This window comes from Nannobrachium achirus (genome assembly GCF_963921795.1).
Source record: "Nannobrachium achirus genome assembly, chromosome: 18".
NCBI classification, from domain to species: domain Eukaryota; kingdom Metazoa; phylum Chordata; class Actinopteri; order Myctophiformes; family Myctophidae; genus Nannobrachium; species Nannobrachium achirus.
The window spans coordinates 27,860,969-27,879,929 of NC_137825.1; the positions used below are offsets into that span (position 1 = coordinate 27,860,969).

General features: G+C 45.4%; 1 protein-coding gene across 1 annotated transcript in view; it reads left to right on the plus strand.

Annotated features, from left to right (window-relative positions):
• Positions 1-18,961, plus strand: part of LOC308303006 (caskin-2-like) — a gene marked incomplete at both ends in the record, with an annotated part of 70,650 nt that overhangs the window by 16,513 nt on the left and 35,176 nt on the right. The window contains 4 exons of the mRNA XM_080747325.1: positions 8,428-8,479; positions 12,615-12,712; positions 13,333-13,478; positions 14,266-14,361. Of these exons, the coding sequence (XP_080603451.1) occupies positions 8,428-8,479; positions 12,615-12,712; positions 13,333-13,478; positions 14,266-14,361 (392 nt within the window). The remainder of the gene's footprint in view (positions 1-8,427; positions 8,480-12,614; positions 12,713-13,332; positions 13,479-14,265; positions 14,362-18,961) is intronic.

The window sequence follows — 18,961 nt, forward strand, 5'->3', positions numbered from 1 at the left end:
TGCTCGGGTGTGCGCGCGTACACACACATACGCACACGCACGCACGCACGCGTGTAGCTGAATAGCGTTTGACTGGTTGAACGTTTCAATGCTTTCTTTCTTTCTAGCTTAGTTTTGGGGGAAAAAAATAAAACTGTAATTTAAGTGAGCGTCACATATACTGTTGGTGCAGCATAGCTGGTGTTTAATTTGTTTGTGTGTATGTGTATGTCCCTGTCTGGGTGTGCATTCATATTTGTGTGTGTTTGAGAGAGAGCGAGAGAGAGAGAGAGAGAATTATGTCTCGAGAACGACGCCCCCGCAGCACACAGTAAATGAAAGGTTTTGTGTTTTTGCAGACGGTATATTGCATTGCAAATCATCACATTGGTTGAACGCGTGGGGAGCGCTGTAGGGAGAGGGGGGAATCACACACCGCCAACATGCTGGTAATTTAATTGATCCTGATGACAGACTAAGCCCACCCCCCCACACACACACACACAAACACACCATCATTGTGTTGCGTAGGAGACAGCGTTGCCAAATCCGCTTATTATAAGCTTGTTTTTCTGTAAAGTTGCTTGTAAATATTGGCAGTTGCGGGTTGTGTTTTCTTTGGGGGGGGGGGGTGGTTGCTTAATTGGGCTCGCTTCCTATATGTTGTTTAAAACAGTGGTTCTCAAACATTTTCATGTCAAGAAAATGTTGTTGCTCTCTCAAAATCTGTCAACATTGGCGGGAGACCACTCGTAGGGGGGGGGGGGGGGGACCAGGAGCCGCAGGACGTGGGTGGGGGAGTGGAGAGAATAGAAGATAGACATCCATTCAGTGTCTCCCTCACAGTGAGTAGGATGGTGCTATGCCAGGAATGCCCGCTCGCCTGTGTTGTAACTGGAGTTTGTGAAAGGCGGCGTTTCTCCTCTGACTGTCACTGGGACAGTTTAGGCCCCGTCCGACATTGCCCAGTGCCCACAACGATCTACAAGCTCACACAGCCCTGTGTTTCAATGTGTGTTTGTGAGCTTGTCTATCGTCTACTTTCGCAGAAGAGATTTTGGTGTGGATCAGGAAAAAAGAGCGCTCCAAATACAGAGAACAAGAAAAAAACGAATTCAACCATGTGTGGTCCGTGTGCAAGAAGTCAGCCGTTCCCCAGGAGGGGAGGTGTCTGACCAAACCACAGGTCAGAGGTGTCTGACCTCTGGGTTTGCCTTTTCCTGGGTGTCAGGGCTGGACTGGGACATACATTCGGCCCTGGCATCTTGGCCCAGACCGGCCCACCACAACCGGCGTGACCCGAACATAGAAGATCTACAAGCCCACAACGCGTCGAGGCAGCGCCACGTTGTGGGCTTGTATCAGCTGTTATATGTTTGGGTGGGACTCCTGGGCCACCGTAGCCTGTGATTGGGCTACTAGGCCGGTATTTAGATGATAGACAAGCCAGTGGGCCAATCATGTGATGTCTCTTTGCTCTGTGGGCTGCTGCTACTGAAGGATTGGCCCTCTCCACTTAGCCCAAAAATGACTTTAACTGACCTAAAATGGGGACAAAAATAATTCTTTTTCGAGGGGCCCACAGGCCCACCGGGCATACAGTATGCCCAGCCCGGTATCTCAGATGCCCAATCCACCCCTGCAGGGTATAACATAGTAAAAGTCAGTACATTAAACCATTTGTAGTTTAAGGTGAGTTCTTGGCCCTGCATGGGGCACTCCGGTGACTCACCTGGTAGAGCACATACCATTAAGGCTTATTTATCTTGAGCATCTGGCCTGGGTTTGAATCTGACCTGAGGCTATTTCTCCATCTCTCTCCTGCCATGAGGGAAACAAAAACCCATTTTCCCCCAAACTCAGTGCAGAAAGGCCCCGTTACAACCGCAATGCCCACACTGTTTGAATGGATATAATAAACTACTGTCATTACATCATTACAGTGTAACCAGAGTAGATAAGCTATGATACAGAGACATGCATGCACTGCTATTTGTCTGTGAACACAGACAAATAGCAGTGCATGCAGCATGTGGTCATCGCTAAGACAAACATGTTGCAATGTAATGTTTATGTAGCCTACTACATTGAAATGTGTGCAAGACCCACCCAGCTCCAATGTGAGTAAGATCCTGCACACAATGCTGAACATATTTCTGTCATTCATTGTATAGGGCTGTCATGATGATGACATTTTCTACAGACAGGGACTGGGGAAAGAGAGACGGGGAGTGGCACGCAGTCGAGATCAGACCTGCGACACACTGTTAGCCTGCAATAGAGCTTAGGCCAGCAGTACGCGCCACAATTATGACATTTTGCTTGACGATTAATTAACGCTCCAATAATTGTGATTAATTTAATTGTGTTTCTGTCTAGAACATTAGAACATTATGAAAACATGACAAATAAACTGTAGCACCTTATAACACCAGTAAGACTCCCTAATCGGGAGATAAGCGACCGTAGGTGGCTTATCTCCACAAATAGGGCAAAAATGTGTTTTTCCAAAATCTTCCTGATCCATGTTGATGACATGAGTGTAGACATGCTGTGTAGTGATATTCGTGATTTTAGGGCAAAAACTGTAGGAGCAGTGTCCAAAAATGTGTTTTAAAAATCGGCCTGAAGGTGGCGCTACAATAGGGCCATGTGAGAAATGAGGGGTGGGGTCTCCGCGTTGCCTTGGCGGACGAATAGGTACCGGCCCCGGCTCTCCCGGACGCTCCTAGCCCGAGTTACGGCATTGTATGTGCGCTGCAGTGGCAGGGGGTCCTCCACTGGGGGCGCCACCACTTTTGCATCCGTTCTGGAGCACCAGGAGTCGGTGGTCCCCGGGAATTCCCCGTGAGCAGCCCCGTTGGGGTGGTCATTTGGTCATTTTTGCACATTTGGTCATTTTTTACATCTGGGGGTCCCTGGGGTCCTTGGAGGTTGTAGTTTGGCAGGCAAGGAGTGTGTGTATAAAATCTGGCATGGATCGGGTCAACGGGTGCGGAGATATAAGCAGGGAAAAAGTGTGACGTGTGACGTGTGAGCACATTTGGTCATTTTTTACATCTGGGGGTCCCCCAGGGACCTGGGGGTCCCTGGGGCTCCAGGGGTCCTTGGAGGTTGTAGTTTGGCAGTCAAGGAGTATGTGTGCAAAATTTGGCATGGATGGGGGCAACGGTTGTGGAGATATGAGCAGGGCAAAAGTGTGACGGACTGACTGACTGACTGACTCACTCACTCACTGACGCGTTATTTGGAATTGCACATGCGTTCTGGGCGGAGGCGTTTGATTATTGTCCACGACATTGCAAGCGGCGCGAAGGCCGCGCGGCCGGCGGAGCGCCGCGCGAGTTACGAAGCCGTGGTGAATGCAATCGTTATATTTATGCCCAGGCCGTAAGGCCTGGGCAAGCCCACGATAAACGCACCGCCGTGCGGTCCAAGCGACCAAAAAGGAGCGCTCCCTAGCGCCGGTTCAGCCAATCAAAAGCTTCCATGGGCGGGGTTTGCCCAGAACGCGTGTGCAATTCCAAATCACGCCTCACTGACAGACAGCCCGTGGAGGTTTTGGTAGTAAATGCGACCTACGGTCGCAATAATTTAAAAACGTCATAATTATACAGTATGAATAGTGGAAATAGTCAATCAAAACACATCTCCACGTGATGGAATTTGAGCTTGTAGATCTGATTTCACTTATTTTGTGAAAATGATTGAAAATGTGTATTTTCAACATAGATATTACCAGTAAGACTCCCTAATCGGGAGATAAGCGACCGTAGGGCACAAATAGGGCAAAAATATTGTTTTGCCAAAATCTTCCTGATCCATGTTGATGACATGAGTGTAGACATACTGTGTAGTGATTTTCGTGATTTTAGGGCAAAATCTGTAGGAGCAGTGTCCAAAAATGTGTTTTTAAAAATCGGCCTGGAGGTGGCGCTATATGGGAGAGATTCATGTTGATGGGATGAGTGTAGACATACTGTGTACCGATTTGCGTGATTTTAGGGCAAAAATTGTAGGAGCAGTGTCCAAAAATGTGTTTTGCAAGAATCGGCCTCATGGTGGCGCTAGAAGAGGGCCATGTGAGAAATGAGGGGTGGGGTCTCCGCGCCGCCAAGGCGGACGAATAGGTACCGGCCCCGGCTGTCCCGGTCGCTCCTAGCCGGAGTTACGGCATTTTATGTGAGCTGCAGTGTAGGGGGTCCTCCACTGGGGGCGCCACCACTTTTGCATCCGTTCTGGAGCACCAGGAGTCGGTGGTCCCCGGGAATTCCCCGTGAGCAGCCCCGTTGGGGTGGTCATTTGGTCAGTTTAGCACATTTGGTCATTTTTTACATCTGGGGGTCCCCCAGGGACCTGGGGGTCCCTGGAGCTGCGGGGGTCCTTGGAGGTTGTAGTTTGGCAGGCAAGGAGCGTGTGTGCAAAATTTGGCATGGATCGGGGCAACGGTTGCGGAGATATGAGCAGGGCAAGAGTGTGAGGTGTGACAGACAGACTGACTGACGGACTGACTTACACTTTGTGCAGGGTTTGATAGTAAATGCGACCTACGGTCGCAATTATGACAATCATATTAGACCAGTAAGACTCCCTAATCGGGAGATAAGCGACCGTAGGTCACTTATCTCCACAAATAGGGCAAAAAAGTGTTTTGCCAAAATCTTCCTGATCCATGTTGCTGACATGAGTGTGAGGTGTGACAGACAGACGGAGGGAGTTACACTTTGTGGTGGTTTCTACAGTAAGTAGCGACCTACGGTCGCAATAATGACTAAAGATACTGTGTACAAATATGTGGAAGGACTATCAAAAAAATTGTTTTGCTAAAATCTGCCTCCTGGTGGGGCTATAAAAGGCTTATGTGAAAAATTTGGGCCAGAGATTCTGCCCTGGCATCCAGGGAGTGTCTATGCAGTTTCGCGGCCATCAAGCCAACGGCGCGAAGATTAGCTGCACTAACATGGAACAACAGGTTGCCTGGGATTTGAACATGGAAGATTTGTGGTCAGAGTCTGATCATTAGACGACTGGACCATCACTCAGTCACTGCAAAAAGATGTCTCTTATAGTGCTTTTGAGTTGTTCTTGTGTAATTTACCCTTGAAAATATCAAAGTATACTCCAGCATTGAACCATAGGGGGACTGGGATTTGAACATGGAATCTCTGTGCTAAGAATCTGTTCATCAGAGCACCAGAACATCACTCAGTCATTCTAAGCAGATGTCTGACATTAAGACTTGTGCTTTGTGGGGTTTAGGGTATTCTGACACATTGATGATTATTTTAATGTTAATCTAACCACAGACTCTTCTGCTGGCATATTTTTATGTCTGTGATTGGCTATTACCAGTACATCCCATAAGCCGGAGAGAGATACGTTTAGTTTGGTTTCGTTTAGTTTAGACACTGCTCCTACAGATTTTGCCCTAAAATCATTTAAAGTGGTACACAGTATGTCTAGAGTTATGTCATCAACATGGATTTGTCCCATCTAGTGCCACCATCTGGCCGATTTTTGCAAAACACATTTTTGGACACTGCTCCTACAGATTTTGCCCTAAAATCACGTCATCAGTCATGTCATCAACATGGATCTGTCCCATTTCCCATATTCCCTCCTGATTGGCTACGACTGCCTTCTAAAGTTTGTGTATGCGACCTAACGGTCGCTTATCTCCCGATTAAGGAGTCTAACTGGTTTAGTTTAGTTTAGTTTAGTTTAGTTTAGTTTAGTTTAGTTGCGACCGAAGGTCGCAGTTTGCTATGAGAAACGTCACAGCTTGTCCGTGTTCGTCCGTCCATGTAAGACGTGTACACAATTTTACAGTCTATGGGTTTGCCACTCTGACATCATGCTCTGATGTCACTGTGATATCAGGGGAACCACTCTGCCAGAATGGGTTTGCCGCTCTGACATCACACTCTGGCTTCACTGTGATGTCACACTAACATAATCCCTTTTATGCCCATAAATGGAGTTCCTTGATCATCAATATTAATGATGCCCTATTAGAGAGATCCCTTTGATCCCAGGGGGAACAAATCCCTTTTATGCCCATATATGGAGATATGGAGATCCCTGTGATGCCAGGGGAACAAATCCCTTTTATGCCCATATATGGAGATCCCTGATGTCCACAGCCCTGATGTCCACATCACTGTGGCGAGACCTCCCCCTTTAGGGAGAGGTCGCTTGTTTCCCTGAGGCGTCTTACTAGTTTAGTTTAGTTTATTAGCACATTGTAATATAAAATAAGACAGACAGGTGCCCAATTGGTTAGTGCGCATGCATAGCTTCAGGGGACGTGTATCTGTTAGCCCCCTCTGTGAAGTAGGCCTACCCTGGAATTATTCATTCACGAAAATGACATTGTTGTAATTGTGTGTATGGTATTGAAATTATGGTGATCGTTGTCTGCTAAGTAAGGGTATATAAAATAATATAAATATAATGTATTATCCCTTATTACATGGTTAAAAAGTATTTATTTTTCTTATTTTTATTTTTTCCATTTCCATAACAATGTAAACATAGGCAGGCAGTGGTCTGTTATTGAGAACAGAGGACTGCTATCATCAAATAACAGACCACAGAATGTCACCATTGACCAATCAGACTCGAGCATTCAACAAAGCAACGTAATAAAGCTGAATATCACCCTTTTCCAGTGTATCTCTGCATTGCAAACATTCTCTCTGTCTCTCACTCTCTCTCTCCCCCTCTCTCTATCCCTCACTCTCTCTCTCTCTTCCTCTCTCTCTCTCTCTCTCTCTCTTCCTCTCTCTCTCTCTCTCTCTCTCTCTCTCTCTCTCTCTCTCTCTCTTCCTCTCTCTCTCTCTCTCTCTATCCCTCTCTCTCTCTGTTCTGTGCCTCTCTCTTTCCCCCACACACGGCTGTGATTTTCTCACAGAAGTGGGAGAGAAAACAGTGAGAGGGGCTGACTCCTATGAAGGCTCTGTATTCAGCAGACGCCTTGGCACAGTTGGCAGCTCTCCTTGGGTGTGGGGCTGACAGTGGTCCCTATACAGTAGATGCCCTGTGAGCAGTAGGATGTTCTTGGGATATTTATTAAGAACTCAGTGCCACAATGTCCTGAAATATGGGATGAGAGAGGAACTTTAGAGATGGAAGGAGACTAGCCATGCTATTGGAAGATGTGGCCCTTTGGTGTAGCTACTGTATAGTCTAACTTTATATAATGTTAGGCCTAGGCCTATAGGGAGAATAGCAGCTTACAGTACTTGAGGCCACGTCTTAAGAATTGCTGAAGGAGATAGTTGGGCAACTTGGGCCGATATTGACCAGACATGAGTGATGGTCCTGTGGGGATGGATTCCCACTGAGACAGGCTGAATCTGAACTGGAATGGTATCATGCAATTCCTATTGATGTTGTGTTGAACCATGGAAAACAGTGGAAATAAGACAAGTGTTTAAGAGAGTAATGAGTGAGTGACTGGATGTTAACCTGACGGATGGATCCAAAGATGAATGGATAAGTCATGGGACAAGTAGCCTGTCTTTTGGGAGGTAAGTTTCAAGACAAAACAGTTGTTTAAAAAAAGTGACAGGTTCACACTTCAATATTACTTATTTATTATTAGAAGGTAGCTATAGTATAGATCATACATGGGCAACTGGCGGCCCCTGCCTTCACTTAATGCAGCCCGCAGGTTAATACCGGAATACTGATATATTATTGGTGTCAGCTGTTAAAATTCTAAACATGACCTGCTTTCCGTCAGTCTATAATATTATTAGCTTAATGACTAGTATAGTAGTATTACAATGTATGTTTTATGTCCAATGTATTTGTATTTAGGTTCATAAAGTTAACATGAGTATATAACTAAATGCGTTAGAAATTAAATCAAAATATTACATTTCAGGATTCCAATTAAAAGAAGCTAAAATAGCCGATCTACAAGCAGCGCGATGCGTTTTGAGCTTGTGGATCTGCTATTTTTGCTTCTTTTGTATGAGATGCCAGAATGACAAAGTAGGACGTAGCAACATGCAATGTGGCCCTCTGGAGTGAAGGTGGAAATATAGTGGCCCTCCTCGCCATCATCAAAGTTGCCCACCCCTGGTATAGATGAACCAAAATACAACTGTGATTTCTGCAAAGCAAAGATTGGTTCGTGACTCAGTTGGCTGGCTGTCCAAGGTACAGTTTCTGATGTGTTGAGAAGGAAGGGAGAGGCAGCGAGAGGTGAGGACAAACCCCTGGCTGAGTTGGCCTGTCAGGTTTGTTTGAAGAAAGGGCCGATGACGGAAGGGGGAACAAGTGTGTTCCTGCTGTGAAAACAGACGGGTCCCGTCAGGGTGGAAGGATCGCTGGTCTGATGAAAAGACAAATACTAATGGACTTTTTCCATGTCTCTTTCCTCCCTCCATACCTTTCTCTCCCTGCCCTCCCACCCTCTTCCTTTATTTTGTTTTCCAGAATTGCTGGGCTCCACCAAGAGACTGAATATCAACTACCAAGACTCTGATGGGTAATGCTTTGATTTCGTTTTTTGCACGTTACAGTATGCCACGCAACGAAAATAACCCCATACCAAAAATACAAATAACCTGTAGCCCTTTAAAACCAGGAAAGCATCTGTGTCATTTTTTAGATTTTAGCGTTGGCTGTTCAACAATAGCAGATGTACAAGCTCACAACTGTGAGCTTGTACATCTGCTACTTCGGAACACATTAGAAAAATCTTGAAAGTGTTTGAGAACTACTGATCTAGCATTTGTTGGTCGGCCTCAGGTCTCAGTGGGCTATGGGAGTGTGAGAGCGTGCACTGTCCACGTGCAGTATTACGTCCCTGTGTGTGTGTGTGCTGTGTGTGTGTGTGTGTGTGTGTGTGTGTGTGGGGGGGGGGGGGTTGTGCCCATGTCTTGGGCCTGACAAGCTGTGAGATGGACCTGTGTGCTCACGTCTGCATAGCTGAGGTGAACACTCCATGTAGTCAGAGGAATGCCATGGAAGAGTCACGCCGCGCCGCCGGCCTTGATTGACGCGCTGCTCCGATAGCAGGATGAACAGTACATGCGGCAAACACCCCACGCCAGGGGGGTCAGATCATGTTTGTCTTTTCTCTGCACACAGTGACGCATAACCCAAACACACACATAAGCACGCACGCACGCACACACACACACGCACGCACACACGTCGAATTAGTACAGGTACTCTGAAAAGCCATGTGTTCAAAATTTTACTTTTTTTTTTAAACAATATGTTTATTCTTTTTTTTTTACAGACATACAAAACAACATAATATAAGACCATACTGGATCACATACAGACAAAACAAGCAAAAAAAGAAAATACAACATACAAAAAGAACAACCAAAAAACCTGACACTAACACGACACATAAGAATATTAAATAATTCTGATACAAAGAGCACATATACTATTTACACTATTTACACCCAGAGTCCCACGCCACAAGGCCGGATAAACAACCGCAGAGGGAATGCTTCAAAATTTTACTTGACAAAATGTACAAAGGTGTTAGCAGCAGGGCTAGGTCTAGGCACCTAGGCTGGTAATCCTGCCATTGTGTTGCGGGTTCAAGTCCCTATTCCGATGACTTATGCTGCGTGCCACCCACCATATTTTTATGGGTCCCTTAATTTTTTGTTTCCTACATTTAGTTTTTAATTATTATTATTTAAAAAAAAAAAAAAAAAACATTCCCCTAAAAAGCTAAGATTTTCATGAATAAGTCATTTCATTAATGAATAAAAGAAAAATCTAAGAAATTCCATCAATTAATTAGAAAACAAATGTCTATGAAGTAGTGAAAATAGCCGATCTACAAGCGACGCATTGTGCGCTTGTACAGTATATCGTCTATTTTTACTAGTTTGTGTCCCGGGCAAACGTCTAATCTCTCTTTTGGGTCTCAAGCTTAAAACGTTTGGGAACCACTTGTATACAGGAGTAGTGTTTGGAACTACTGCATGGTTTCCCCATGGCATGCATTACTTCCGTCATTACACTTGTTTTTGTTGTTATCTCTGGGGAACACACTGACACAAATTCCAAATCAAAAAAGATGTTTTCGGCCATAAATGATTGAATATTGAATATTATATGAAAACGCTCCGTTTACAACTCTCTCAGTGGCTCTGGGTTAGAGGTATCGAAGTAGGCCATCGGTTGAACAAAGAAGACCCTTCTGAAAAACAGACTGTGGGTGGGTGTGCAGGTCGTTTGTGTGCCTGAGTTGACGTGGAGGACCTGACCTGCATGTGTCTGCATGCAGGCTCAGTCCAGCATGATGTGGGAGGGCTGACACACAATAGGGGTGTTGAAGCCAAGTACCCCACACACGTGTTTTCTGGCTAGTTTATATTTAGTCACATGACCACGTTGCAAGACGAATATCTGACTGTGATTTTCATTGTGCGATGAAGTAGACAGGGAGAACTTGGTGTCTGTGTGCACGTAGAGGGAGGGAGGAGGAGAGAACTTGAGATATGCGATAGGAGCACAGAGGGAATGAAGACGGAGATGACTAGAAGGAGCTATTGAAAAATAGCAGATATACAAGCTCACAGAGTGCCACGCTGCAAGCTTGTAGATTTGCTATTTTTGAAAAATCGTGAAGATTTGGGCAAGTCTTTGAATATTTCAAATATTTGAAAAACCTACCGGTATGTTTCTATGTCAGTGGTGCTCAAACTTTTTCATGTGAAGGACCCCCAAAATGATATGTATTTGGCCACGGACACCCATCTCAAAATATTTAGTTCCAGGGACCCCCCAGAAGCAGAATTTGAGTTACAAATGTTCATTTAAAAAATACATATATTCAAAGATTTGCACACATTTTCACGACTTTTCAAAAATAGCACATCTACAAGCTCACAGCGCGGCACTCGGTGCCACACTGTGAGCTTGTAGATCTGCTATTTTCCAATAGTTAAAGTATATAATAATTAAGGCCCCTCCACCTTGAGCCCTAGTAACTCAGTCCCACTCCCCCCCCCCCCCCCCCCCCCCCCCCCCAGTGACGCCCATGACCGTGACTAAGGGCGCGTTCGGAAATGCGCACTCAACGCACTGGTGTGCCATGTTGTCGTTCGTTTATTCGGTGCACTTGGTGCGTTGTCGTTCGGAAACCCAGTGCGCGGCGCACTGGTGTGTTGAGTGCACGCACTCACCAACCCTACTCAGAAGATGGGGTTAGGCGGTGTGGTGCGGTGGTTCGGTGTTCTGATTGGTTGGTTTTCATAGCCTTGTCTCGAACGCTTCTCAGCTGTGAAGAATGGAGGAAATTACCGCAAAATGCAGCATTTGCAGCTTAATTGGTAGTTTGGCCTTGATAGTTTCACACACATTAACGTGTAAACTAACAGCAGGTATGCTACTGCTATGAATTACATCTCCTTTCAATGTTACGTTAGCATACTTAGCAACTGCTGCTTTTAAGAAAGTTTGCCTTCAGAGTTCAGAGTGAAAAAGCACACAGCTCCCTGTTAAAACTGGTCGTTCGTAAATAAGCCACACTGAACGCACTCTCCAACGTCACGCCCACTGCACTCACTACACCGAGCACACACTCGGTGCGGGTTTCCGAACGCACCCTATGAGATGAGCTGTGTGTGTGTTTGTGTGTGCGTGGGGTCTGTGTGTCTGTATATTCACTGTGTGGCAAAGATTGGAAAACGGATAAAGAGAGTATTGTAGACAAAAGACAGACAGAACCTACAGTAGGATGGATGAATGGATGGATGGATGGTGGGATGGAGGGATGGATGGTTTTATGACTGAGGAGTAAAGGAGGCCCAAACAACTTCAGTGATAAGCCCTGGCTGGAGATGACACAGTGTGATAGCATGGCGCAACACATAAACAGTCTCTCACTAATGACTGCGACCCCCATAGTCCCACACAAGTCTGCAGTCTGCAATCTGGCACCAAATCTCCAGGCTATTTTGCCTATTTTCATAATCAGACTTTGCCCTACTTTCTGTGCGCACATCGAGTGAAGGAGGTGTATCGTCTCCCGATGCTACAGGCTGTCATCAAACTAGCAATGAACTCCTCCTGAGATGGGGATGCAAGCACTCTCTCTCACACACACACACACACACACACACACACACACACACACACACACACACACACACACACACACACACACACACACACACACACACACACACACACACACACACACACACACACACACAAACACACACACACACATACACAATACGGAGATGTTATGATCGTTCATTGAGGTTTACGTCAGTGGTTCTCAAAGTGGGGTCGTCGGTTGGGTTCCAGCCAGGGGTCCCCGGCAAAATTGGGGGACGACGACGACGACAGCCAGGCGGGCGAGGAGCGGCCGCCATGGTTGTAACTCAGCTGGAATTTATGCCTTTAATTTGTTCCACTGTGGAATATACTGCGACCTGACACCCAGAGACACACACACACACACACACACACACAAATAAAAGTTTTGATGGGGACACAGTCTGGCGCATGCACACAAACACACACGCACACACAGCTCTGATCTAATCTAAGAGTTTCGCGGAGAGCTTGCGCCTGTGAAGTAATCAGCCAGATTTATAACCCCTCTCATCCTTTGTCTTTGGGTTCGTCTCCATCAGGTTCTCGGCGCTGCACCATGCGGCTCTGACAGGCACCACAGAGCTGCTGTCACTGCTGCTGGAGGCCCAGGCCACGGTGGACATCAAGGACATCAATGGTAAACCCAGCGCCTCTGTTTATCTCTCATGTGAACAGTCGAAGACTATTCGTCTAAAACAGGGCTCTTCACTGTTTTCAGGCCAAGGACCCCTTAGTTGAGACTGGGAGAGATGAAGCAGGAACCCCCACAACCCTTTCATGGATTCTATAGGCCTATAGTTTCATCTTTTGACAGCACAATCATCAGTGTATTTTGGATTCATGTCAATTTGTGTTTTCGGATATTTAACCACTTGAACCGTCAATATTAGAGTCAATACTTACAATACGCAGTAGATCTGCTATTTTTGGCAAAAGAGAATATGGACTTTAGGGTTCAAGTGGTAAATATAAAAAAGGAGAAAAAAAGTCACAAAGATTTGGAGGATCACCTAGGGGTCCCGGACCCCCTGTTGAAGACCCTTGGTCTAGAAATTAAACTACAGTTTTCTGGGGGCTTAATTCTTTTCCCCCTGTTGGAATTCACTCAATTTCCTGATTTCTTGCCTTTTTATATTTTTCCTACGCGGGAAAGTTGTTTTTCTTTCTCTCGTTGCCTTTCCTATGTAATTTCCGTCACTCTCTCATTCTGTCCCTTTCTACCTCTTTCTGTCCCTCTCTCTCTCTCTTTCTCTGCAGGTATGCGTCCCCTCCACTATGCAGCATGGCAGGGTAAAGCAGACTCTGTCTTACTGCTGCTGAGAGGTGGTGCTTCAGTCAACTCTTCGTCCCATGATGGACAAATACCCCTGCACCTGTCTTCCCAGTACGGACACTACGAAGTGGTGCGTGCACGGATCACTCACACACACGCACGCACGCACGCACGCACGCACGCACGCACGCACGCACGCACGCACGCACGCACGCACGCACGCACGCACGCACGCACGCACACACACACACACACACACACACCTGGATATGGACACCATCACAGCCAAAGGCATGATTTCATGCCCTTACTAGTCCAGTCCTCTTTTTTTAGTGAAATATATCTCCTTTGTGTCTCGGCCTGCTTTGTCCACCAACAATACCTTGACACAGGGATTTCTTTTTACAAAGTAGCGCTGTCCTGGGTCTAAAACTTACACACACACACACACACACACACACACACACACACACACACACACACACACACACACACACACACACACACACACACACACACACACACACACAAATTCCTTCCTGGCAAACTCATCATTTGACCTCCTGGAATGTGTCACTGGATACACGGCTTCACTCTCACACACACACACACACACACACACACACACATAGTGAAGTCCTACGTCTTCATTCAAAATAACCAAATAGATCGTTTTTCGGGGATACAAATGGATAAATGAGCGCTGAGGATCTCAACTCGACCTGGCCAGGGCGTGTGTAGCTCAGCTGTGTTGTCTCTAGTCTAAACCCACCTTTCACTCGTGCTCGCTGACCCCTTTCACGGTGTCGAAGAACTACCGATTTAGGATTTAGGAGGCATTTGTAGAATCGGCCTTGATGGGTTAAGCGCTTTATGCTATTCTTTGTGCTCTCTCCATCTCTCTCTCTCTCTCGCAGTCGGAGATGTTGCTGCAGCACCAGTCGAATCCCTGCCTGATGAACAAGTCTAAGAAAACCCCTCTAGATCTCTCCTGCGAGTTTGGCAGACTGAAGGTACGGCCATGTGATGTCTGTGTGTGTGTGTGTGTGTGTGTGTGTGTGTGTGTGTGGCTGTGAGCGAGAGAGTGCGCGTGCACTACAGATATAGCGGGGCAGGTAAATGCATTTTTGCACTAAAATACTTCACAAGTGGAAAGAAACCTAAAACTTTTCACAAATACTCCTTAGGGGTTGTTCCTATGATAAAACACGTTAGACACTGAAAAATCAAAATGGCTGCCATGTTTCCAAGATGGCTGCCTCTGAACAGTACGCCAGCCAGTTAATGTCCGATTTTCATAATATTAGAGTTGTTTTGTAGGTTTTAAAACATCGTGAGTTCATTTATTACTCTTTTAAAGCAGCCAGAATAACTTTTCTGACTTTTGGTTGGGGTCTTTCCTCACCTGGGACCCCCCAAACAGACCCCTGAGCTTATCTGAGTAGTCGCTTTGCTCCTGCTCCAGAGCAATGTTAAATTAGATCATAACTGAAGCATTAAAGTTGTTGTAACTGGGCTCTGAAAGCAAAAATGAGTAGTAGCAAATACCCAGGGGTCTTCCACAGGGGTCCCGGACCCCTAGGGGGTCCTCAGAGTTACTACAGGAGGCCTGCCGAATCTTGATGGGGAAGTTCCTTTTTTTTATATGTATATATATTTTTACATTTGAAACTGTTTTTATTAGTATTCTCAGTATTATTTATAACATGTGTGTGTTAGACAGACAGGTTCACAGGTATTGCAAGAATTAAGGTATTGCAACTTCTCACTTTGGGCGCACAGTCTAACATGTCCATTTATTGCATTGCACTAACACTGACAACACAACACACACACCTCTTTGTTATCGTCACCCCAAAACCCGCACCCTATCCTCTTAAAGAGCTCACGGTCAATTGTACCCAAAGAAATTCACTACTATACATGTCCTCCCTAATAATGTTGACAGTTTCCACTATATCATTTGCAGGGAGGAGAGTGCAAGGCAGGTTATTGTTTGAGCAGCTGCACCGTCCCTTGTAACCTGCTTTGCAAACACATTTGATGAGCTTTGCCTTTGCAGCAGGGATGGCAAGAAACCTGACTGGAACATACCCTCCACTCTCTGAATTCCATCTATTTTTTCAATTGATGGAAGCTCAGGGCAATTTGTCAGGTATGACGAAGTAGGCATCATAATACGATACCTTCATCAAGGGACATGATTTTGAGGAAGTGCAAACACATGAAGAGGCTGATACCCCGATTCCTTATCAAGTCCTTGCCTCCGGTACAAAAAAAGGAAATTGATATATTCGAGTGAGTTCAAGTTGATGTTACAAATGTCAAGGGTTCCTTTGCGTTTTTCAGGTGTTGACTGGGGAAGAACATTTGTTGGAATCACCAAAAAGACATGGGTCAATGCCTACTTGATGATGATGATGATGATGATGATGATGATGACCAAGCCACTAACCGCTTCAAGGACCTTGGCAAGGTCATTGGCCATTCCTCCTGAGCTTATAAATTGTGAGCTTCCATCAACATTGCAGTCCGAACATTTTGCATGCCATGTTTACAGTTCAAAAGGTCCAACAACCCTGGGATTACTCAGATGGGAACTATTTCTGTCAAATAACTTGGAGGGTGAGATGCTACCTCCAACTCGTGCTGCACTGCTACCACATTACCTCCGTGCCAACTCCGTCACAATGCAGGATAAATCATACCTGACAAATTTCCCTGTGCTTCCACCAATCAAAGAAAATAGATGGAATTCAGAGAGAGTATATTCCAGGTTTCAGTTTTCTTGCTCTCCCTGCTCCAAAGGCAGTACTTGAGCCCATCAAATGTGTCTGCAAAGCAGGTTGTAAGGGACGGTGCAGCTGCTCAAATAACCTGCCTTTCACTCTATGCTATGGTGGAGACTGTGTCAACACTATTAGGTTGGACATTGAAGATGATGATGATGATGAAGACGAATATATCCTGCATGTCTGAAATTACTGTAGTGTAGTGAATCTCTTTGGGCGTAATTAACCATGGGCTCTATAAGAGGATAAGGTGAGGGTTTTGGGGTGACAATAACAAAGAGGTGTGTGTGTGTGTGTGTGTGTGTGTGTGTGTGTGTGTGTGTGTGTGTGTGTGTGTGTGTGTGTGTGTGTGTGTGTGTGTGTGTGTGTACAAACATTCCCGTGTCATTCCATCCATGTTTCATCTCTGTGATAACTTGGAAATGTTTGCATCTTTGACAGCTAATACACCAGATGTTGTTGTGGTTGATGAAGAGTCCAGGGAAGTGTCTGTATTGGAGATGGCCTGCACCTTTGACCCTAGCCTAGAGGAAGCTTTCATGACCAAGGTCATTAAATACCAACCTCTCCTAAATACGATCTCAGAGCTGGGGTACAGGTGCAGACTATTTGTTTTCATATTTGGCAGCCTAGGACATACCCACAGGCTGGTTGTTAGAGGGTTTCAACAACTTGGAGTGCCTAAAAAAGAGGCAAAAAGGCTGGCAAAGTATTGTTCCGTCTCCGCTATAATCGGCAGCCGCCACATATGGCGGAGACGCTGTTACTTATACCCGTAGAGTACCAAGTGCCTTGCTATTGTATCATGAAGACATAATGCCATGATTTTGTAAATGTTACTCTACTGCACCTATACTATTTGTGTCCTTGTATGCATCTCCTTTGTGTGGACATAAATAAATGGTTAAAATGTGTGTGTGTGTGTGTGTGTGTGTGTGTGTGTGTGTGTGTGTGTGTGTGTGTGTGTGTGTGTGTGTGTGTGTGTGTGTGTGTGTGTGTGTGTGTTGTCAGTGTGAGTGCAGTGCAATAAATGGAAATGTTGTTCTGCACCCAAAGTGAAAAGTTGCAATACCTTCATTATTGCAATCCCTGCAGTAACAGCTGTCAACCATAACTGTTTTAACACAAAAAACATTATAAATAATACTGAGAATACTAATAAACCATCAAAGTACAATACATAAAACCAGGATACATAAAAACATTCAAAGTTTCAAATGTAAAAAAAAAAAGAAAAAAAAAAGATCTCATCGAGATTTGGCAGGCCCCCTGTAATAGCTCTGAGGACCCCCCCAGGGGTCCCGGACCCCCCGTGGAAGACCTCTGTTATTTGCTACTAGTCATTTTTTATTTCAGAGCATATTTCAGATCTAATTTAACATTGTTCTGGTGCAGGAGCAGAGCGATTACTGAAATAGGCTCAGGGGTCTGTCTGGGGGGTCCCAGGTGAGGAAAGACCCCAACCAAAAGTCAGAAAGGTTATTCTGGCTGCTTTAAAAGTGTAATAAATGAACTCAGGATGTTTTAAAACCTACAAAACAACTCTAATATTATGAAAATTCGATATTAACTGGCTGGCGTACTGTAAAACATATCCGAAAAGGCGGCCATCTTTAAAACTGGCGGACATTTTGAAAATTAAGTGTCTAATGTGATTTTTCTAAAGAATGACCCAAGAGGTACACTCTGTAAAATTGTGGTGCTTCTTTCCAGAACTGAAGTATTGTTCTCCTTAACAGCCCCGCTAATACAGTATGTGTGTCAAGTGAAGTCTATTTGTCAAAAAGAAAAATATATACTGTAAGGTTTAAGTGTTTAATGTTGTAGTATGTGTGTGCAGGTCACACTTCGAGTAGGAAACATACTAAATATTAGTTTAGTTCAGTAGTGCCATTAGTGCCAGCCCCCCCCCCCCCCCCCCCATACAATATGAAACTCCCTTAAATGCCCCCAACAGCACTTCAGCGCCCCCCTTTCAAGAACATTGCTTCCAGCGGCCCCCAATGTTCTGTCAACGCCCTCAACGTCTTCACTGTACCACACCATCAGTGGTGCTTGCTCATAAAACAAAAGAACAAAACTGTTAACTGTCCATATAGTAAAGACAGTGAGTCGCGCGCATGTGCGCACATGCCCAGTAGCTTTTATATCCCTCTTTCACACACAAGTCTTTGTTATCCCGTTATAAACTTTTGTCACCTCCATCTTCATGCCAGAGCCTCTGATCAAAGCCAAGACTAAGTGGTGACTGCGTGGACTTTGTATATTCCTGTGCTAGAGTGAGTGAGTGTGTGTATATTTGTCCATGTCTTACAAAGGGCACGTGATGGATTGCGAAGGCTAGGCCTCTGTCAAACATCTCACATAGCTTAGATTAACCGGCCCGCTAAAATAAGCTTGTTTGAGAGATAAAGAGCAATGGGGTTCAAGTATGTTTTTTGGACACGCGCGCCCACGCACATTTTACACACTTGAACACTCATGCAGTGAAGTTAAAGGGATTGCACGCATTGCAGTCTGTCTCCCTGTCACGTCTGTGGATAAGCCTTGTGAAATGTATAGCTGTCCCTGCAATGCAGATTCAAACACACACACGCACGCACGCACGCACACACGCACGCACGCACGCACGCACGCACGCACGCACGCACGCACGCACGCACGCACGCACACACACACACACACACACACACACACACACACACACACACACACACACACACACACTCTTCTCCATGCCTATTACATTAAATCTTCTGGCACTCTGGTCTGAGTTTTCAGTTTGGCTGGTAGAGAACAGCAGGATTTAGACAATTGACAT